Source organism: Eleutherodactylus coqui, chromosome 8, assembly GCF_035609145.1.
Source record: "Eleutherodactylus coqui strain aEleCoq1 chromosome 8, aEleCoq1.hap1, whole genome shotgun sequence".
Taxonomy (NCBI): domain Eukaryota; kingdom Metazoa; phylum Chordata; class Amphibia; order Anura; family Eleutherodactylidae; genus Eleutherodactylus; species Eleutherodactylus coqui.
Genome location: NC_089844.1, coordinates 24,565,301 through 24,586,295, shown reverse-complemented (window position 1 = coordinate 24,586,295; position 20,995 = coordinate 24,565,301). Strand labels below are relative to the sequence as shown.

Sequence of the window (20,995 nt, the reverse complement as noted above, 5' to 3'; positions counted from 1 at the left end):
AATACATTGCATGGCTCTCGCATGCCATGCAATGCGAGGTTTCCCATTAAAAGCAATGGGAAACACTTCGATCCTCTATCACGCATGAAATTCACGCCAGAAAATCAGAATTTCACCAAAGTGATGCGAGGCATTTATGCCTGAAAATCGCCTCGAATCCTCGGTTAAACACAAGTTGACGAGCGCAATACCAGACCGCGTTTCTCGGCCCAATATTGCTCTCACCCATGTGCAGTTAGCCTGACTTTGACCACAAATGGATTGTTTGTGCCCGGAGGTGCAGTGCCATTATTTCTAAAGCAGTCACACTTATTGGCTGTTCCCGAACCGCGGTATCAAGAGTGTACCAAGACTGGTTGAACCATGGACAGACATTTAACAGAAGATAACACAGCAGCAGGCCACTTGTGGTTGAACCTAGAGGCAAGCGTTGGTTTGCATGTCTGCAATCTCAGCACTGATGTGCCACGGTGGACCAGCTGACCCAGCAGTACCACAGGGGGGAAGTTAGGCAAATTTCCACAATGACCATGCGATGTACCTTGCATTCACTGGGGTTCAATAGCCAAAGATTGACAAGGGTGCCCCTGATGGACCTATATCACATCCAACAACTCTTTGCATGGGCCCAGGAAAGACATCAGTGAACCTTGGCCACATGACAGAAGGTTGTCTGCAGTGCCAAGTCCAATTTCCTGCAGAACCCTATGGATGGCTGGATCAGGATCTGGCTTAGGCAACATGAAGCCATATTCCTTGGGTGCACCGTTATAGTTCAACAGGCTGGTCATGGTGGTGTCATGGTCTGGGGAGCATTTTCCTGGAATGATCTAAGACCATTGGTAATCGTACCACAATCCCTGAATGGTGAATGCTGCAGGGTCTTGTTAGCTGACCATCTGCACACATATCTTTAGGAAGTCTTTCCCGACCACAGCGCCATCTTCTAACAGGAGAACACTCCATGTCACCGAACTCGGATCACTGGGGAGTGGTTGGAGGAACATGACAATGAATTCTGCACACTGGTCCCCAAACTCACCGGACTGTAACCCCATTGAACATGTTTGGGATGTACCAGAAAGGGCTGTGAGATCTGCTCCCACTTATCCGCAAAATGTACACCAACTGATGGAGCTGCTGCCGTGGGCATGGGGCGAGTTCAGTATGGAGGATGTTCGCCATCTTGTGGAATCTGTTCCCTAATGTCTGAAAGCCCAGATCACCCAAAAAAGTGGACTTACCGTTATTGAGTAGGTGTTCCTAATGCAGTGATCGTTCAATATGTAAAATAATCAGCACTAGGCTCTACTTCTGACCTGGGATGTAAATGCCTGTTGTCCTGGTGATACTTCCATTGATCTCTGTCTCTCGTCATGTTTCAGGGATCCCGGTGGACTCTACAAGCTACAAGAATGGATGCAGATTTTGTAAGTGATTGTTATCCTGGTTCGCCCTGTTCTTATATATCGGCTGTTGTGTTTCCCTGAAGTGCCTGATCCTGTGCCATCTTCTTTGTGTCATTTATTAGTTTTGGTTGTATTTTTTTTTTTTTAACATTATTTCTGCCATGGGCTTCATCATGGAAAATGGGGGCTGTTGTCCACTTTGACTCCCTCATTGCCCTCCCCCATAATTGCAGAGTTCCCCTTCTACACAGACAAAAAGGGAAGGCATCAGCTGGTCCTTCTCTCCTACAAGGGCTAGCTCTTCCGTGCCAAAGTTGGGTTGGAGTGACCCATCACCAGAAGAGGGCGCTATGCTGTATACAATCTGCTTGTGCAATTCTTGCTTCTGATCCAGACTTTTACCTTCTACATGAATTGAGATCACAAACAGATTTTTCCTATGAAATGTCGACTGATTCTCCATAATGCAGCCACGTCCTTCATCTCGTCATTTATAAGACGTTCGCTTTACGAGCTTTTCCTGCACAATATCTGAAATGTTACTTATTTGGTAAGATTGTAGCAGTCCAAGAATTCCCAATAGATGTAGAGGATCATTTGTGTTTCTTCGTTTCATTTTCAGAAAGGCTTTGTGATTCAGCCCGACCAGATGCAGGTGAGATGATGTAACGCGCCCGTGAACACACCTATACGTGACCCTATATGTCCGTCACTGCCATAGTTTGTTTTTTGGATTCTGTCTTTTACAATGTTCTCCATTCGGTAAAAATAACAACTTTTGTTATCTGGATCAGCACGATTGGGGCTGATTGACATGAGCCGATATTGGCCACCGTTTTCACGGTAAATTCTGTTACACTGCATTACTTATGTAGTGCATTCTATAATGCCGATGCTAGCAGCCTATTAGATTCTGTGGGAGGCGGGGCCTAATAGGCTGAGTTACATCTCAGGCTTCTGACTGCCATGGGAGCCAATCGGTACCTTGCGATCGCACGGCGTATTTGCACATGTTAACTCCCCACAGCCTGTACATTATATGCCAACATAGGACATGCTGTGTTTTTCTTCACGTAATAAAGAATGGTCTTTTAGCACTGAGTATAATGCGTGTGAAAATATGCTTTCAAATATCTCCTTCACGTGAGGCAGAAAACCTCCGCAATGAATCTGCATCATACCGATTGATGCTGTGGATTTCAACCTTTTAAACACATGGGTTAGAACTTGTGGCGGGGCGATCTCTGGGCAGATGAGACCTGCATGATCTCCCGATCTGATCCTGCATCTCACCTGAGCGGACGATAAATCTACCCCCTCCTCTTCCTCAGATCCTGAATCCCCTCCTGATTCTCATCCTGATCCCGGTGTTTGACTTCGGCATCTACCCGCTGATTAAACTCTGCAAAATCAATTTTAAGTGAGTAGCAATCTGGTTAATATCCTCGCCCTCTGCTAATAGAGAATAATGATGCAGCCAAGAAATAACCCCTCTCATCATCCTCAGGCCGGTTCCCAGGATGGCAGTGGGTATGATCATCGCAGCCCTGGCGTTTGCAGTTGCCACTATTGTAGAGATCAAGATTAATGTAAGTGCTTGAGGCGCAACAAAGAAGAACTTCAATGGATACTTTGTGCAGAGCTGCTGTATCTAATCCTTCCATGTGTGATGCGGTCAGCTGACCCATGTATCTAACCCCACCATGCTGTCAGCTGATGTGTCTGAGGCTGTGTTCACACTTGGCTTGTTTTTTTTTATGGCGTGCAGTTTTTTGGGAGGTTTTCGCTGTGGTTCAAAAGTACAGCAAAAACAACAAGTGTGAAGGCAACCCGATACTATCAGAAGTGATCTGGTCAGCTGAGCCCCGTTAACAATATGTTCCCTGGGAATCATTGAAAACTTACATCAAGTGTGCACGGCCGCTGGCTTACAAGATTGATTTAGGAAAAAAAGGAAAGCTAGGAAAAGTGATGTAATTAAGTTGTTATAACCTAACTTTTAGGGTGCGTTCACGTATACAGAATGGGTGCGGAATTTGCTGCGCATTAGTGGCAGACCCCCCCCCCCCCCCCTCCCCCATCATTTAATTAAATGGGCTGTGGATTTGTGGCAAAAACCTGCTTCAAAATCCACACCAAAATGAGCAGCACAAAATACAGGGTTTTTACAAATGATCTTCCCCATGTGAACCCCTCATCACTCATGTTTATTGACACTCGGATATAAAAATTTGATATCGGTGGAAATAGAAACTCAAAAAATTTGGTTGCACAACATCAAAAATGTTGTGGTCCCCCTCGGAGGAGTCAATGTGACCCCCTTGGTCACTGGACACACATGGCGCCTGCAGTCAGGTTCCTGCCGTACATGTTGTAGCGGATCACGACTGACTGATGCAACGGCTTCCGTGACGTTGCAGATCATGTTGTGTAGGGGGCATGTAGACATAAAGTCACAAGGCGTAAGCTCCGGAGAAAGTGGAGGCCAAGGAAGAAGTTCCCGATCATCCTCGCCCGCGCGGCCCATCCATTGGTTTTGCTAGTTGGCTTCAAAGTTCACTTCTGACTTCATTCTGGGCATCTAAACTCGCTCCATTGTGCCCTGAATGCAGCGGAGAGCGGCTCCCGCTACACTAACCTGCGCACCTGGCTTACCAACCTGCGCCCGGCCACTCCTGCTGCGTTCTGGATGCATTTTCGATAACAGAATATCTACTAGTGTATCTCCATACGTCTCTAAAATGAATCCCCACCGCTCTAGCCGGAGTGATGTGAATAGAGTCCCTCAGACATGTGTATTAGTGTTGTACATCTAGGAGCCGCGCTACTTGCCGGTATTCTATGTCCTCGCTACGCATACGGAGGGCCCATTCACACCGGCGTTTCCAGTTCTGTCCATGATAAATGCACCGTTTCCCCTGCGTGTGTTTGTGGTGCGTACGCAGGTGTCAGGGCCGTGTTACATCTATATTTACCGCATTTTACTACATGCGCAAAACAAAACGCAAGAAGGCCCAACGGATGTTACTTTTTATCCCCGCTGTCTCTTGGCAACACCTTTAAAAAGTGCAGTGAAAATGCGTGCGGCGTCTGTTTTCACTGCGTTTTTTTTACGCTCCCATAAACTTTCATGGGCAACTAGGACCTGCTGCAATTTTTTACATTTTTTTTTTTAACCCGTGTAAATGGTAAAAAAAAACCATGGTTAAATCCACCATTTTAATTCAATTGTTTCATATCCAGTCGGTACGATACGGACTGAATGTGGACAGAAAATACGCCCCTGTGAATTAGCCCTTATACACATGTATCGCAGTGCTGCCCTGTATATAGTGTTAGTGCAGCGCTGGTATGATTTCTCAGCACTATGTGCCATCGGCCGGCTGCACACAAGTGTAATTCTCTGTGTGCTGCCCACATGCGTCAGTAATGCGCTAAGTACCCAATGGAATTGCTCACTTCTTGTGGGCCGCTGATTGCCATACACTATCTTGTACCATAGACTATCCTGTATGCACATGTAGTACGCGCCAAGATAGAATATACTGCAGTCTTTATTGTGCGTGTATTTCGCACAGTATATGTGATCGCAGCATGGGAGCCTATGGCAGATTGCTACAGCGTATTCCGCACGCAAAACATGTCGAACCCATACGGTTGTGTGAAGGAGCCCTTATACAGGTGTGTGCTGGTGGATGTAGTGGTGTTAGCGCAGCGCTGGGATTATTTCTCAGCACTGAACTCGCATAGAAACATTTCTCCCAGCTCCTTCCGAACACAAGAACAATGCTTGGGGATATAGTGAAGATGTCTCCTAGCTAGAGCCAAACACTGCTGCCATTAACCTTTCACATTCTGGACCAGCTCTTCTGACTCCTCGCCCAGCTTAAAAGTGGAAGCAAACAGGAAAAAAAAACAACCAAAAACAAACTTTTTACATGTTAGAGTGAAAATTAACTTTTGTCAGCAGCACAACCACATTGGCAGAACTCGATATGCACCGTCACCAAGATCCAGAATCACCAGATCCAAAGTATATAAAGAATGCTTGTGACATCATATCGGGTGCAAAATAAACACACATTATTCCTTCATATGCAACGCTTGACCCCATAAGTCTTTATCAAGTTTTTTTTTTTTTAATCAGTGGGGTCTGGTTCCTGGGATTCGTGCTGATCGCTCCAATAAAGGAGTTGAAGCGCTCAGCTGAGGCAGGTGAAGACGGACGCGTAAATGTCCATAGAAGTCTATATGTTCACCAAGAGGAGCTGTTGGGTAAGGAAGTCAGCTGAAGGGTAGTGTGCTCGGGGTTTTGCACTGCAGCTCCTTCATTGCAGCGATCAGCAGCTCAGCCCCCGGACCTCCACTGAGCTAAATTATAGGATTGGGAGAGGTATAATGTCTCCTTGGGGAGAGCACCTACCTAGTAGGTGTGAGGAGACTTGTAAGGCCATGCATGCTCCTCTGGGAAATTTGTACCATCTCCCATTAAACTGTGCAGAGGAGCATGAATGGCCTTGGAAGTCTCCTCACACCGACTAGGAGAAATATTACTCCCCACCACCCATCAATTCTACAAAACTCAGATTGTTGTGTTAATATATAGAATTTCTGACGCCGGTGGGTTGTATTCCTGTCCCATCTCTGTCAGGACGTCTCAAGGAGACACGGCACTTCCAAGGCGGCAGTGGAAGTGTATAAGGGTTCACAGTGCCGAAAAATAACCATACTGTGCTAATAATGATATATGCAAGTTAGCCGCACTAACATGTGTATATGGGTACATTCACACGTAGCGGATGTTGGTGCGTATCCGTACAAATCCACACGTCTGCTGCAAATTTCACCCTTTCAAGAATGTCTGCGCCAATTCGGCAGCGTGTGAACGGAGCTTAAGAGTGCGCCACAACATGTGCAGAAGTCCTTATTCACACAAGCGTATTTACGCAACTAATTTGGCCATGTTAAAAAAATCGCGACCGGCCGAAGCGTTGGATTCTAATGTATTCATCCAGATGAGCAATTTTTAGTCACATCGCGTCAAGAATAGGATATCGACGACTGATTTTATACGGTGCGTGAAAAGATAGGTCTTGCCCTATCCTTTGCCGAGATACGCTGGAGGCTCCCATAGACTTCTGTGGTAGCTGAAACGAAGGGAGGGGGTTTAGCAGCGTCCAATGCCGGGTAATGAAGATAGCTGCCTCTATCTAAGCATTAACAGTCATCCCAAAGATTTCTGCCGACCGCGGGATTTCCGTGCCACAACCGTCTTATGTTAATGGACGAGAAAACTTGACTAAAGTTCAGGACTTGATTGCAGCTATTCTTCATTCACTCAATTCTTGCCTGCAATGCAGCGAGTGTAAAAACCCATACGATGGTGTGAATGAGGCCTGAGGCTGAGCAATAATACCAGCACTGTGGTAGTCGTGTAGTATGATCTGATGACGGCGCTCGTCTTCCAGTACTCATTCGCTCGCAGCCAGGAAACAATCTCCTCCAATTCACAAAGTGCGTATCTTTATGACCACGTCGGTTCCTAATGACCCCATGATATCAATAATGGGGATAATTACCTTGTCTCCTTGTTATCACATACTCCTCTCACCTTTTACAGCTGATTTCAAGTTGCTACGGTTCCGATAACACAAAGGAAACACAGCGGAAAGATTTGTAAACAGACGGACAGCGGCACAGCGCCGAGCGGGATATAAACTGATCCCCGCTGTCAGCTTTAGCAGGTGACAAGCGGGATCTGTAGCCGCGGACAAACATACAGCAATGTTATATGCTAGTGAGACCATGTCCGCGCATTTTAGTAGTTACCCCAAAGTGTTGTCACATTATTATGTCCACCCGGTAATATCTGGAGTGACCGGCGAGTGCCGCGCGGAAAGCTGGTAGGGGGGTCTCTGGTGCCATGCTGACTGCAGTACATCCCTGCTGGAGGGTGCGTGGGGGAGGATTCATAGAGCGAACCCAACGATCAAGGTGGTCCCACAGATGCCCAATCGGGTACAGATCTGGGGATTAGGGGGCAGGGAAGTACTTGGGAGTCTAGGTCGCGCTCATCCAACCACAGTCGGACATCTCTAGCTGTATGAATTCCACTTCCAAAAACTGCATTAATATCAGTCTTGTCAATGGGCAAAATGCGCATGCAGAATTCTGACTCTCTTCCGCTTCAATAAGTGAAATGTCGCTTCTCGATGCAGAAATGTGATTTTCTAAGACAGAATTCCACACTCGGATTTTACCCATTAACGGGGCTAAATCACTGGCAGAAAGATGTGAAAACCGCTTTGCATCACTGCAGGGCTGAAGGAATCCCCCGCCGCGGCTGTCAAAGGATCGCAGAGTTTTCACTTTGCTGTCAATGGGGCCGGCACTGCTGAAGTCAATAGGCGATCTCACATAAAGATAGAACATGCAGCAATGTGTTTCCTGCATGGCACTGCGATGCAAAAAAACACCACTAATGTGAATGAACCCATTCAAAAGAATGGGTTTCACAATTGTGCATCTCACAACGCACAAATCTCGCACGATTTTCTCTAGTGTGAAGGCGCCCTTAGGGGAATATTTACATTTTGCTGCAAAAAGCAGCAAAATTTGCCATCCCAAAAACTCCACACCAGATTCTGCAGGCCTAGATGTAGATTCTGATGCGGAATTGCTGGCAGATTTATCTCATTGTCAATTCCGCATCAAAATCAGCATGTCGGTCATACGGAATTTGGTGTAGAAATTTACACTCTTTGGTAAATTCCACTGTGGTGTTGCAGGAATATTCTGCTCATAGGAAAAGCCCCCCAGGCAGTATATGGCAGGGGGTTTCGCTAAAATGAGGAAAATTGGCTGTGTGTGTGTGGGGGGGGGGGGGGTGCGTCTGTTTTCAGCCTTAACCGTGTTACTATGTTACCTGCAATGCTGTTGGACATTTTATTAATATTGCTAAGACAAGTTGCTTTAATATAGGCAAAAAAGTTAATTTATAACACCTTAATTACATCACTTTCAGCGTTTCCCTTTTTCCTGAATTAATGTTGTCAGCTGAGGTGTGTATCTAATTGAAATGTATCTAATCTGTGGTCCCACAAATGACTCCTGTCTTGTCAATCACTTTTGCATTGATGTTGGCTCCAGCCTGTTCTTGGGCCACCGATATTGACATGAATGAAAGTTTAAATGTTGCTGTGAACAGGAGACGCCCTGCGAGGCGGATCGCGATGACCGCTGTCTGCAGCGTCCAATCATTAGCAAGGTTCTCTCATCCACAGGAAACCAACCCGGCGGTACCGAAAACCGGAGAGGGTTTTCTGCAGGTCCTGAATTTTGCAGGAGAGGAAGTTACAATTATGGTTCCTGCAAACAGTCCGTTCAGACAGCCAGACCTCAAACCTGCAGACCTCCAGGTAATAAGAGTATGAAATATATATGCAAGATGGCTTACTATATACCAGCTGTACATACACCCCTGGTCAAACCCATCCCTCCCATAGAAGTTGTCTGAATGTAATGAAACTTCCTCTGTGTGATTGTAACACTGATATAAGTGATTACATATCAGAGCAAAAGGACCATTTATTGTGAAGAACCGACCCCCTTATAGGGAGGCTCTAGGACCCTGTTGTATCGCCTCTAGCTTGGATACAAGATGTGATACAGCCAGGCATGGAGGCTCCAGTACCCTGTTGTACCGCCTCTAGCTTGGATACAAGATGTGATACAGGCGGGCATGGAGGCTCTAGTACCCTGTTGTACAGTCTCCAGCTTGGATACAAGATGTGATACGGACTGGCATGGAGGCTCTAGTACCCTGTTGTACCGCCTCTAGCTTGGATACAAGATGTGATACAGGCGGGCATGGGGGCTCTAGTACCCTGTTGTACCGCCTCTAGCTAGGATACAAGATGTGATACAGGCGGGCATGGAGGCTCTAGTACCCTGTTGTACCGCCTCTAGCTAGGATACAAGATGTGATACAGGCGGGCATGGAGGCTCTAGTACCCTGTTGTACCACCTCTAGCTTGGATACAAGATGTGATACAGGCGGGCATGGAGGCTCTAGTACCCTGTTGTACTGTCTCTAGCTTGGATACAAGATGTGATACAGGCGGGCATGGAGGCTCTAGTACCCTGTTGTACTGCCTCTAGCTTGGATACAAGATGTGATACGGGCAGGCATGGAGGCTCTAGTACCCTGTTGTACCGCCTCTAGCTTGGGTACAAGATGTGATACGGGCGGACATGGAGGCATACAGGTTCTGTATGGCATCCTGCAGAATATCCCATTTGCTGTAACTGAGCCTCTGGATTGTGCAAACTCGTAGGCTGTTGAAGTTGGCATCCCAAATGGTTCCACACATGTTCTTTTGCTGAACAGCAAGGACAAGATTGAGGCGCTCACCCGAGGTCTCAAGACACGAACACGGCAGTTGTCCGTGCCCAAATGAAACCTAGATTTGTCATTGAAGACAACCCAGTTCCACTCCATAGCGTTGTTTTGTTTTTCACGACATCACTGCAAATGGAGACAACGGTGGGTGGATGTCAATCACACAATACTTAATGATCGCCGTGAGACCAAATGTCCTTCAGCCAAGCGCCTGAAAATGGTTCTAACAGACACAGGTGAGTAACAATGGCGCCACCTGTCTGTGGATGGTGGACAATGAAACAATTGGAGCTGCTTGTGCTTGTCGGACAATCAGATGGTCCTCTCTACTGGTGGTCTGTCGGGGGTCCTGAGCCCGGTCACCTTGTGTGCACTCACACATCCACTGGTCCCAATACCCCCTAACAGTCTGGTCAGACGCTCCTCTCTATTGGTGGTCTGTAGGGGGCGTCCTGAGCCCGGTCACCTTGTGTGCCCTCACACATCCACTGGTCCTAACACCCCCTAACAGTCTGGTCAGATGCTCCTCTCTACTGGTGGTCTGTAGGGGGCGTCCTGAGCCCGTTCACCTTGTGTGCCCTCACACATCCACTGGTCCCAACACCTCCTAACAGTCTGGTCAGATGCTCCTCTCTACTGGTGGTCTGTAGGGGGCGTCCTGAGCCCGGTCACCTTGTGTGCCCCCATCCACCGGTCCCAACACCTCCTAACAGTCTGGTCAGAACAGCCGGTGGGGGACAATTCATCGATACGACCATCCAGCTTCTCACATCCCAATAATACGCCCCTCTCAGACTCTGGTAACGGGGTGAAATCTCTTCTCTGCGTTGTAGAGGCGTCTAGTGGCCAACAAGCTCTACAAGCGGAAGAAGAGGTCACTGCACATAAGGAGCCTCCGAGAGCCTCTTATAGGCCAAGGGGGGAACCAGTTTTAGGGCCTCCAGTGACAAGGCCGTTCATCCAATCACCACAACTCTCATCACTTGTATTTCTGCCGAGATGGAACTGTATGCCGAATTTTGTAGCAAGAGAAAAACTTCTAGGGGCCGGATTGTCTTTTTGACAAAGAAGATGCCCAGATTATACCAGCATGGTCCATATCACCATATAGAGGATGTATAATGTATACCGGCTGTGTTGTTATATTTCTCTGTAGGATCCGGAATACTTGAGACTGAATATCACAGGCACACAGAATGTCACTGTCACTCGGGGGAACGTTGCTGTCTGCTCCGCTCAAATGAGGGAAAAAGTCGTTGCTTCTTTAGTCGTAGAGAACACAAGATGCATTCAGGTAAGTTGAAGACTATGAACAGGTGATACAAGGATGATATGGAAGTCCTACACGATACATAGATGTGATACAGCCGTAGTGTACCCGCGGACGTGGATTACCGCAGCTTACATGATCCGACCTGCGACAATTGTTGTTAGAGAGTAATTCTCCTAGTCTCGGGGAGGAGGTGGGGGGGGGGGGTTATTGTGCCCATTACAACAGATGACTGTGGAAGCTGCTTCTCTTCTAGGTTGTGGATAGCAATGAGAAGCCTGCGAACGGACTAGCTGCGGTGAGGTAGGTTCATCAGCCGGTGGCTGGAGCTTCCTGTAGATTGTTGCACCTCTGCATACAATGTAACTAGTGCTATCCATGTGTCAATTTACCTCTTATGTCCCTTTTACAAGGGCCGACAGTCTGTTAAACGACTGCATGAGTGCTGACGTCACCGTTAAGGTCCTCAGCACTCATGCAGAGCGTTCAGGCCAAAAGACATTGCTGGCTTCTCGCACAGAGCTTCACCTTCTTTGTAAAGCGCTGAGCGGTGGACGTTTACACGCAACAAGAAGCCAGCTATAGGATAAACGACTGCAAACGATTGATGAGCATTTTTTCCCCCACGTTTACTCTGAACAATTATCCCTCAAATTCGTTTGTTTGAACAAATTTATAATCGTTCCGTGTAAATATAGTATTTGTATTTTACGATTTCCTCCCGCAATGCAACACTTCCCTCTCTGGGAGGAGCCAATAGATTTGGTCATTATGAGCTTCACAATTCACAAGTAGAATGGCAGAACTGCAGTAAAGACTGACACAGGCAGTAAATGGGGATATAATTATAACCCAAAGCAGATTTGTATGGCATTCAGGACCTGTGAAAACTTAAGGCTATATTCTGTTCCTCTTTACGCATTAGTCGCATCTTGGCGCCTACGCAGAAATGCGTGCCAGGTCTGACCTGGCACACATGTCTGTCATAATTGACATCAGTTTCTGGCATAATTTATACATAAATTTGTACGTCTGATTGGCCACGCCCACACCAACAAACCCCACCCCACCCCTTTTTTTTTTTTTTTACAAAAGTAGTGAGGCCAGCACAGAAAGCTGAAAAGTTAGAAGTATTTGCACCCACTTGTGTAACAATTTGCAACTTATTCTTATGCCAGAAGCTGGCGTAAAAGTCTTGATATGTGTCCCCCTATAATCCCAGGGACTCCCCACCCACACCCCCCCAACCCCCACTACACCCTTCTGAAATGAGGGATTTTGTCTGATCTTGGGGTTACTATTTCAGGTTCATCAATCTGCTGAATGTGACCGTCAGTAACATCTCAGTTGGAGGAGAAGCCGTCCAGGTTGTTGCGGGCAACGTATCAGAATACACAACGCTGAAGAGAGGAATGTAAGTGCCGACCGGACGGATCTGGATCAGCGCTGTAATTAAGTGTCATTTATGGACGTTAATAATAAGGCGTATCGGATTCTTCACGGTATAATTATATTAGGAAACCATTCGAAAATGGCGCAACTAATGGTGGCAAAATGGTGAACCTGCAGGCAGCGTGTACCAACACTTCTATTTATGGTTCTGCGTGCCGCCAATCGCATGCATGCGCGTGTATTGCAAGCTTTCTTGTGCGCATTTTATGAGCCGTATGTGTGAGCGGCTACATGGGAGCCGATGACAGATTGGTACAACAATGCGCAAATCCCATGCGCATAATGCGCTGTCACTACACGCCTGTGTGAAGGAGCCCCTAGACCCTCACAAGGGCGAAAGATCTATCTGTCTTGTAAAATTGCAATGTTTAATGCGAGTGCATCGAAATCTGTTCGAAAATTGCATCGCTGAACCTGCGATACGTGCAAAAATCGCATGTATTTTCAATAGAAAAAATGTACATACGAGTGCGTCGCAAGGGCGATGTGATCTTTTTTTCTCACCCATTGGAAACAATTGGCGAGATTTCTGCCGACTCGCAGAAAAATAGAACATGCATCTTGCCGCATTGCTGTAAATAGACCCAATGGGGTCTATTTCAGTGTGAGTTTTGCGCATCTCGCAATGCACAAAACTCGCTTGTGTAAATGGTCCCTCTGATATTAGGATGATCCTGGTATTCTCTCATTGACTTCGGAGCTTTTGGTGGTGATAAAAGGATTGATCAGCGGTCTGGACCCACACTGATGTTGGGGGGTAACCGAGTAAGCTTCTCAGCCCTCATCACCTGGTCAGTCCAAGCTGTGAGCGTCTGAGGGGCTAGTATTACACAAAGCGGGCGCCGGGCGGTAGGTTGTCGCTTGGCCAAGAACCCTCATAGATATTGGGATGCACATAAGATTGTTGACATCCAGGTAAATACTAAACCCCTATGGATGCCGCTCCACAGTCTCACTTTCTGGCTGCTGCTAAGACCATGCTGTAAAGTGAGGTCACAGTGCTGCGATGACACCGCGGGACCCACGACTGTTCCTGTATGTTCTACACTCGTGTTCTCTTCCTCTAAACGTAATTAATGTGATAACGTCTGTTTATCGGCCGTTGAGCCCTTATATCACGTTGTGTTTCCCTCTCTTCAGAATCACCGTACATTGTCTGATTGACGGCACCCAATACTCCATTTACCTGGGACTGCTGGATTTCGGAGGAGCGTACACCGCAGTACTGAGAACGGTAAGTGACCTTTATCTTCGTAAATCCTCTTAATAAGATCACGCTGGCCGTATATGTGCAGCGGTCCTGTATACATCATACAGCACTGTCTGTCCGTGATACCTGCACGCTCTCAATGCTTCCAAACTTCCATAAAATAACCACTCATTAGCGCAGAAGTTTGTGCTTCAGAGCTGCACTTCGTTTTGGAGGCTCTAGAGTTGCTCTGTGTCTGTAACCTTCTAATGTGCCTGTTCCTACTTGGAAACTAGTCAGTGTGCTACACAGAATTAGGCTAGTTTCACACCGGCGAGGGCTATATCGCCACCAGAAAATCGTAGCAGTATCGCGGATTTGCTCATGCGCATCATAATCATAGTGAAACACGGGCGGAAAGAAATGGCTTATCGCAGCATGTGCAGACATTGAAAAACATGGGCTTCATATTCCAGTGATTTCACGTGCGGAAAAGCGTGCGTTTTTTTTTTTTTTTTGCCCCCGTGAGATCGGCCTTGGGGGACGTTCACATATAGCGGATTGTAGTGTGAATCTGCACCATTTGGTGCACGTTTTGACGCCTTTTTTGCCCTGTATCCGCGGCAGATTTCATCCTTTCGATTGAAGGGTAAAGTCTGCTGCGAATCTGCATCAATCAATTTGTACCAATTCTGCAGGTTTTGTCTCTATTTTCGATACGGATTTTCCACTGCCTAAAATCGACACCAATTCCACTTCCCTCAGGATTGACTGCCTGACACCCCACATTGGGTGTCCATTTACTGTAGCGGGGGTCACACAGGGGATATTGGACCCAACCATGTGTTATCTCCGAGTATGAGGAGCGTTCCTCAGTCACAGCTATGTGTATATGCTGTTATTACGCTGCTGGTGTATTATACTGTTATATCGTTTCCAGCGTAATGACCTTGGCAAGGAGATACAAGCCGTCGTGGTAGAAGACGTTTCCGCCAACAGTTTCCACATCGCGTGGCAGTTCCCGCAGTACTTCCTGATCAGCGCTGGAGAAGTCATGTTTTCCATTACAGGCTTGGAGTTCTCGTATTCCCAGGTAAATTCCCATGAGGCCCCCGGTTACTGTGAGAGACTGTATATAGTGTTGGACTGGGGCCCTCAAATGGCAGCTAAGGGCCCCCGGCAGCCAGATAGAATGGGGCGCTGTAAGCTCTACTGTCGCAGTACACACAGGGATGATTGTTAGTGGGATCCCAACAGCTTCTCATGGGACGTCCACTGCTGGACCTCATGGGTGGAGCCTCTTGTGGAGCCGCCCAGTCCTTCCAGTATATATTAGATCATTATACGGGACACACTGGAGCATACGGACACTAACTAATATAAAATACTAATATGATACAAGATTCTGGAGGGAAACGACAAATATCTGGAACCAAGACTGGTCCGTGGGATCTGATGACTGTTCTGTATTGTCTGCAGCTACGGGGAATGGCGTCCACCAATATACAATGAAATACCTCCACTACTGCAGAAGAAATACAATCGGCTCATGATGGGAGTAGTAGTCCTTGTTCATCCGAGGTCCTGCGGCTTCTTAAAGGGGTTGTCAGGGTGTGAGGCAACTTTCTAAAAATTGATACAGGCCTGTTAAAACAATAAAAGTAGGAGTACTTATCTGCCCTCTGCCCGGGCGATCCAGCCCCGCGGTCCTCTTGTGCCTTGTATAAAACGGTTTTATTGGTACCTTAAAAGCACATTACAATTATATTACATGATATAATGTGATTGTTCTCAGTAAGAGAAACCAAGTAATCCTGTAGATATGATACCTTTTAATGGCTAACAAAAATACATGATATTATAGCAAACTTTTCAACCTCTCAGGGTCCGCAGGCATAATGAAATAGACTCTAAGAGGAATTTAAATATATATATGACAAGGCACAGACATGGTGTGATTAATTTGCACTTAAAACCATACTAGATCAGGAGTAGAGGAGTAAATACCTAATTAGTCCACTGATAAGGGATGTGAAAGTTTTATGGTCCCAAAATTGGTGTTAGGGGGTCACCAGGCCAGTGTGTTATCTGTGCTATAAATTTCTCCTATTTTCCAATGATGCAAAAAGCCCCCTCCGAGGTTCAGTCCATTCTTGACAATGTCAAAGGTGGTTATAAACTTGTACTCCCAAATTCTTCTTCTGTTAGACATTAAAAGGTATCATATCTACAAGATTACTTGGTTTCTCTTGCCGGGAACAATCACATTTTACTCTACTGGCGACGCTGGACCAAACTTTTTCTTATTACGTAACCTGTAACTGTCCACACCGGCATGTTCATCTGTGGAACGGACACTTTTTTTTGGCTAAAAATGTAGCATTTCATGGATCAATAGGATATAACGGATTAACCCTTTCCAATCCAATTTGTATCCTGATTTTCCTAGGGAGCTTGCTCTTTTTCTGCCGTTTATACAATGACGCTATCTGCTGGCTAAGGCATGAGCTGACACGTTGGATAGGCTCCGACAGCAGAGAGGCTGACAATCTACAGTAAGAGAACCCCGGCGGACGTCTTCCAACATCAGAGCTGTACAGTCTTAAATCATAATGTCTTCAGACGTCAGACAGTGGATTGGAAAGGGTTAAAAGTAGTCAAACGACGTGTTTTCTTGCTTTTTTTTTTTTGTGGGATTGAAATGCCTAGACTGCTGCACTTTTCTTCCCCCCCCAAAAAAGAAAAAAAGTTTGGAAATGTTTGTCAGGCTAAACAAATATATATCTTTTAAACATTGCAGTCAATGGAAAACATATGGAAACCTATGGCTGTAAGTTTCCATATGCTTAACGCTTTTTTTTTTGTGATCAAGGAAAATAAAGTGAACTGCAAAACTTTATTAGAAGAAAAATGTTTACAGTGAAAAACCTATACGGATGAAAATGCATTACAATGTATATGATAACTAATATAAATGTATGCTTAAATTGTGTGCTGAGGGGTCTGTGTTTATGGAACGGATACCACCTGACTGCTGTATCCAATCAGAGGCCGGAGTGATCACGTGCCGTTGTACCGACATCACTGGGACCCATGAGGATCTGTTATTGGCTGCCGCGGTCTGGTGGGATCCACTCCACAACAAAGGCCGGCAGGATTGCTGGGCTGCAACACGGCAGAGGAAAGGTAAGTATCCCTGCTGTTATTGCTTTCAGGGCTCCTTCACACCGGCGATCGCGATTTGGCTGTGAGAAAATCACAATTTTGCTCATTAAATGTCTGAGTGTCAGCAATGCAGTTTCTTGCAAAACATGGCTGCCACTTGCGATTTTCGTTGCATGATTTTCTCGCGAAACTCCCATAGCAGAAACTTGCGATTTTCATGTACAACTCCTATTGTCTATCTCGAGAAAATCGCAAGTGGCAGCCATGTTTTTGCAAGAAAAAGCATCGCTGACGCTCAGACATCTCATGAGCAAAATTCCAATTTTGCTGCAATTTTCTTACAGCAAAATCACGATCGCCAGTGTGAAGGAGCCCTAACAGGCCTGGAATGATATTTCGAATATGGCATTGCACCCGGACAAGCCCTTTAAATTGGAAACAAAGAAACTCCATGGGAAAACGGGATGTAGAAATAAAGATAGTGGCAGGTTGGGTCAGGTAACTGGGCAATGTGAGATTGACGCATTTGTAGGTTTACCACGGAACATGATTGGGTTCCAGTGTGCAGCATCTCCAGTACTGCCGGTCCAATCTAGAATATTCCAGAAGAAGAGATGATTAACTTCTGCTTCATCCCCCTTCCTCAGGCTCCAGCCAGCATGAAGTCCGTCCTCCAGGCCGGGTGGTTGCTGACGGTCGCTTTTGGTAACGTGATTGTGCTGATCGTCGCTCAGGCGGCAACCATGGAACAGGTGCGAAGTCCCTAAATCCCTGTACTTGTATGTGAGGTGTCCCCAGTAGTTGGGGCTCGTTCACACAAGCAGATTTTGTGAGCGTAAAATGCAGTGAATAGAACCCATTGATTTCGATGGCTTCATTCACATGAGTGTAGTTCTTCACATGATGTGCGATAGCCTGAAAAAAATACGTGACATGGCCTACTGCAATAGCCCATTGAGATCAAAAGGCTTGTGGAAATGCGCACGACATACGCAAAAACTTGCATATTTGCTGCGCATCAATGTGATTTTGTGCATAACTTTTTGTTAGTGCAAATGCACAGTGCCCTCATAGTGGCCGCAGTAGTAAATAGGGTCTGCCATGGTGGCCCAAGTAGTGATGGTGACCGCCCCCCCAACATAGTGGCCCCAGTAGTAATGGGGTCCCCCATAGTGGCCCCAGTAGTAATGGGGTCCCCCATAGTGGCCCCAGTAGTAATGGGGTCCCCCATAGTGGCCCCAGTAGTGATAGTGACCCCCCCATAGTGGCCGCAGTATATATAGTCCCCTATATTAGCCCCCATAGTAGTCCTGGTAGTAATAGCGACCTCCCTATTGGCCTCCGGGCGCGCAGCATCCCTACCGGCACTCCACTCACCCAGCCTGTCCAGCGGCGGCAGAGTGGAGTCTGTGACCGCTGACTTTTTTCCCCCTGGTGTCTGCGTGCGCCGTCCTGTACGCAGCACAGACACTGAGGAGAGGGGTCAGCAGTCACAGACTCCGCACTGCCGCCGCTGGACCGGAGCTGCAGGATGGGTGAGTGGAGTTACCCGTTCAGTTGCTACCCAGCCGGTGCGCCACATACAATTAGGTGGCGGGCCGAAATTGGCCAATAGGACTTGTGTTTGACATATGTACTCTGAAGCATGTATGACCAGGTGTTTCTCACCCCACAGTGGGCGGAGTTCATTCTCTTCGCGGCTCTTCTGGTCGCCGTCTCCATCATTTTCTCCTTTATGGGCTATTTCTACGTTCCTGTAAATCCTGATGACCTGAAGGAAGAAAATGAGAAGAAGGACCTGAACCAGGAGGAGAAGAAGGTGGTGCCTGACTTCTTCGAAATGAATCCAGACAACATGTTTGAGGAGAAGAAGACGAAGATCTAGAGGGATGGAGGCGAAATAAGCTTGAGGGACTGGGGGGGGGGGGGATGGGTAATTATTATACGTGTTCCATTTCTATCAATCTGCACCGCCGCTGTCCGCCCTGGAAGATTTGACAACTATCTGCCTCTTTGCTGCTTCCTTCCTACATGGAAATCCTTCATTTACTTCTTATGATGAACTTGAAATCGAATTGACTTTCATCCGGGATGTCTGTTGCGTCCCTGCGAAGTACCGCACTTTATAAGCACAATCTGAGCATGGGGGGCGAATAAGGAGAACCGCTGTGCCGCCTCGTGCCATCACCTTGATGGTCTGCATGAAACTCATGGCATGTCCTATTCTTGTCTGCCTCACGGGATAGAAGTAGGACATGCCAATGCCAGTCAGTGTGCTGCACCCGCATACACTAGACGGCTCAAGGACTGGTGACCATATGCTGACTGATGCCAGTTGTGCCAATCGGGTGAAACTCGCAGTTATGGCTAGTGTGCTCCTAGCCTTGCACTGTGCATTTTTGCAGTGCGTTACATCTGAAATTGTCGCAGATTTTGGTGCAGAATCACGGCAAAATCCACAGTGGATTTTTTGCTGCAAAAAACCCAAACCGTCCCCTATGGATGTACCTGTAATTAGCAGAGCGCAGTGTGACGACCAGGGCCGCGGTTAGGTGCATGGATTCTACTCCTGTGACCCCTTTGGACATGATCAATCAGCGGAGTTTGCTGCGGTTCCACCTCAAATTGTATGTCAAATCTGCATCCCATTCTACTCCGTGGTAATCGGCGCCGTAGCGAATACCGCGTGGATTGTTTCCTGCGGGCGGATTTCAAGTAACATGTCACTTCTTGACACAGATTCTGCGTCGGGAATTCCGCACGCAATATTGAAAAGAGCTAAATCCACATACCTGCGGCAGAAATCTGGATTTCTGCCGTGGCTTTTAGAGGCGGAATCAATACAAAACAGAAACGGTCCGCGGTTGATTCTGCCGCACGCAAATAACTTTTAAATGTGAAACGATGTCCGAGATCCATCCGCGCCCGCAGTCAGGGTCTCGTGCGCCGCCGTCTGTACATTGTCGTAAATACTCCGATAATTATATGGTTTATAAATAAATACAGAATTTTAGAAACTTTCCGCTTGTGTGATGTCATAAGATCGCAACGAGGGAAGTTCTAGGAAATGTTCTTCGAACTGTCTTTATGGCAAAATGCAGTCCAAGCGCAGTGTATGATGGCGGACAAGGGAGAAGAAGTGGGGAGAAATGCGAATGTATCCTTATAGCGACACTGAACCGCACTCTGTGAACAGGACCTGTGTTTGGTGTGGTGTGGCTTGTGTCCCCCTAATAACTGTGGCTTCACATACACTGATGTGCCAAAAGTCCTGGGATAGCAATATGTAAATTGATGATGAAGTGGCGTTACCTCAGGTGACACTCCGGAGCGCCCTCACCAGTATAAATTGTGAGGCTGAACACTGGTCAGCGCACTCATGGCAAGGCGACCTGAATTATCGGAATAAGGCATGATGGTGGGCAGCAGACGGATGGGACATTACATTTCTGAAGTTGTATGAGCATTTAACATTTCTTGATCCACAGCGTCATGCCCATACTGGGAATACGTCATAGAAGACCTTCCCACCCACACTGGATGGCAGCGGACGCTCACTGATACTTAATGATCATGTCCAACTGTCTGCGTGAACAGACAAACGACTCCGGCAGAAATCGCATCCACAATTAGTGCAGGCGACCCCGTATGTATATCCCGCAGGTCAGAGCAGGAGACCCCGTATGTATATCCCGCAGGTCAGAGCAGGAGACCCCGTATGTATATCCCGCAGGTCAGAGCAGGAGACCCCGTATGTATATCCCGCAGGTCAGAGCAGGAGACCCCGTATGTATATCCCGCAGGTCAGAGCAGGAGACCCCGTATGTATATCCCGCAGGTCAGAGCAGGAGACCCCGTATGTATATCCCACAGGTCACAGCAGGAGACCCCGTATGTATATCCCACAGGTCACAGCAGGAGACCCCGTATGTATATCCCACAGGTCACAGCAGGAGACCCCGTATGTATATCCCACAGGTCAGAGCAGGAGACCCCGTATGTATATCCCACAGGTCAGAGCAGGAGACCCCGTATGTATATCCCGCAGGTCAGAGCAGGAGACCCCGTATGTATATCCCGCAGGTCAGAGCAGGAGACCCCGTATGTAT

The 20,995-nt window shown here is 47.1% G+C and overlaps 1 protein-coding gene across 1 annotated transcript in view; it reads left to right on the top strand.

The window, feature by feature from the left end:
- Nucleotides 1-18,809, top strand: part of SLC15A2 (solute carrier family 15 member 2) — a 58,215-nt gene extending 39,406 nt beyond the window's left edge. Inside the window, exons 11-22 of the mRNA XM_066575330.1 lie at nucleotides 1,386-1,430; nucleotides 2,032-2,064; nucleotides 2,741-2,829; nucleotides 2,917-2,998; nucleotides 8,693-8,827; nucleotides 10,967-11,104; nucleotides 11,337-11,383; nucleotides 12,387-12,494; nucleotides 13,673-13,766; nucleotides 14,662-14,814; nucleotides 17,534-17,638; nucleotides 18,562-18,809. Of these exons, the coding sequence (XP_066431427.1) occupies nucleotides 1,386-1,430; nucleotides 2,032-2,064; nucleotides 2,741-2,829; nucleotides 2,917-2,998; nucleotides 8,693-8,827; nucleotides 10,967-11,104; nucleotides 11,337-11,383; nucleotides 12,387-12,494; nucleotides 13,673-13,766; nucleotides 14,662-14,814; nucleotides 17,534-17,638; nucleotides 18,562-18,771 (1,239 nt within the window). The 3' untranslated portion in view covers nucleotides 18,772-18,809. The remainder of the gene's footprint in view (nucleotides 1-1,385; nucleotides 1,431-2,031; nucleotides 2,065-2,740; nucleotides 2,830-2,916; nucleotides 2,999-8,692; nucleotides 8,828-10,966; nucleotides 11,105-11,336; nucleotides 11,384-12,386; nucleotides 12,495-13,672; nucleotides 13,767-14,661; nucleotides 14,815-17,533; nucleotides 17,639-18,561) is intronic.
- The last annotated feature ends 2,186 nt before the right edge of the window (nucleotides 18,810-20,995 follow it).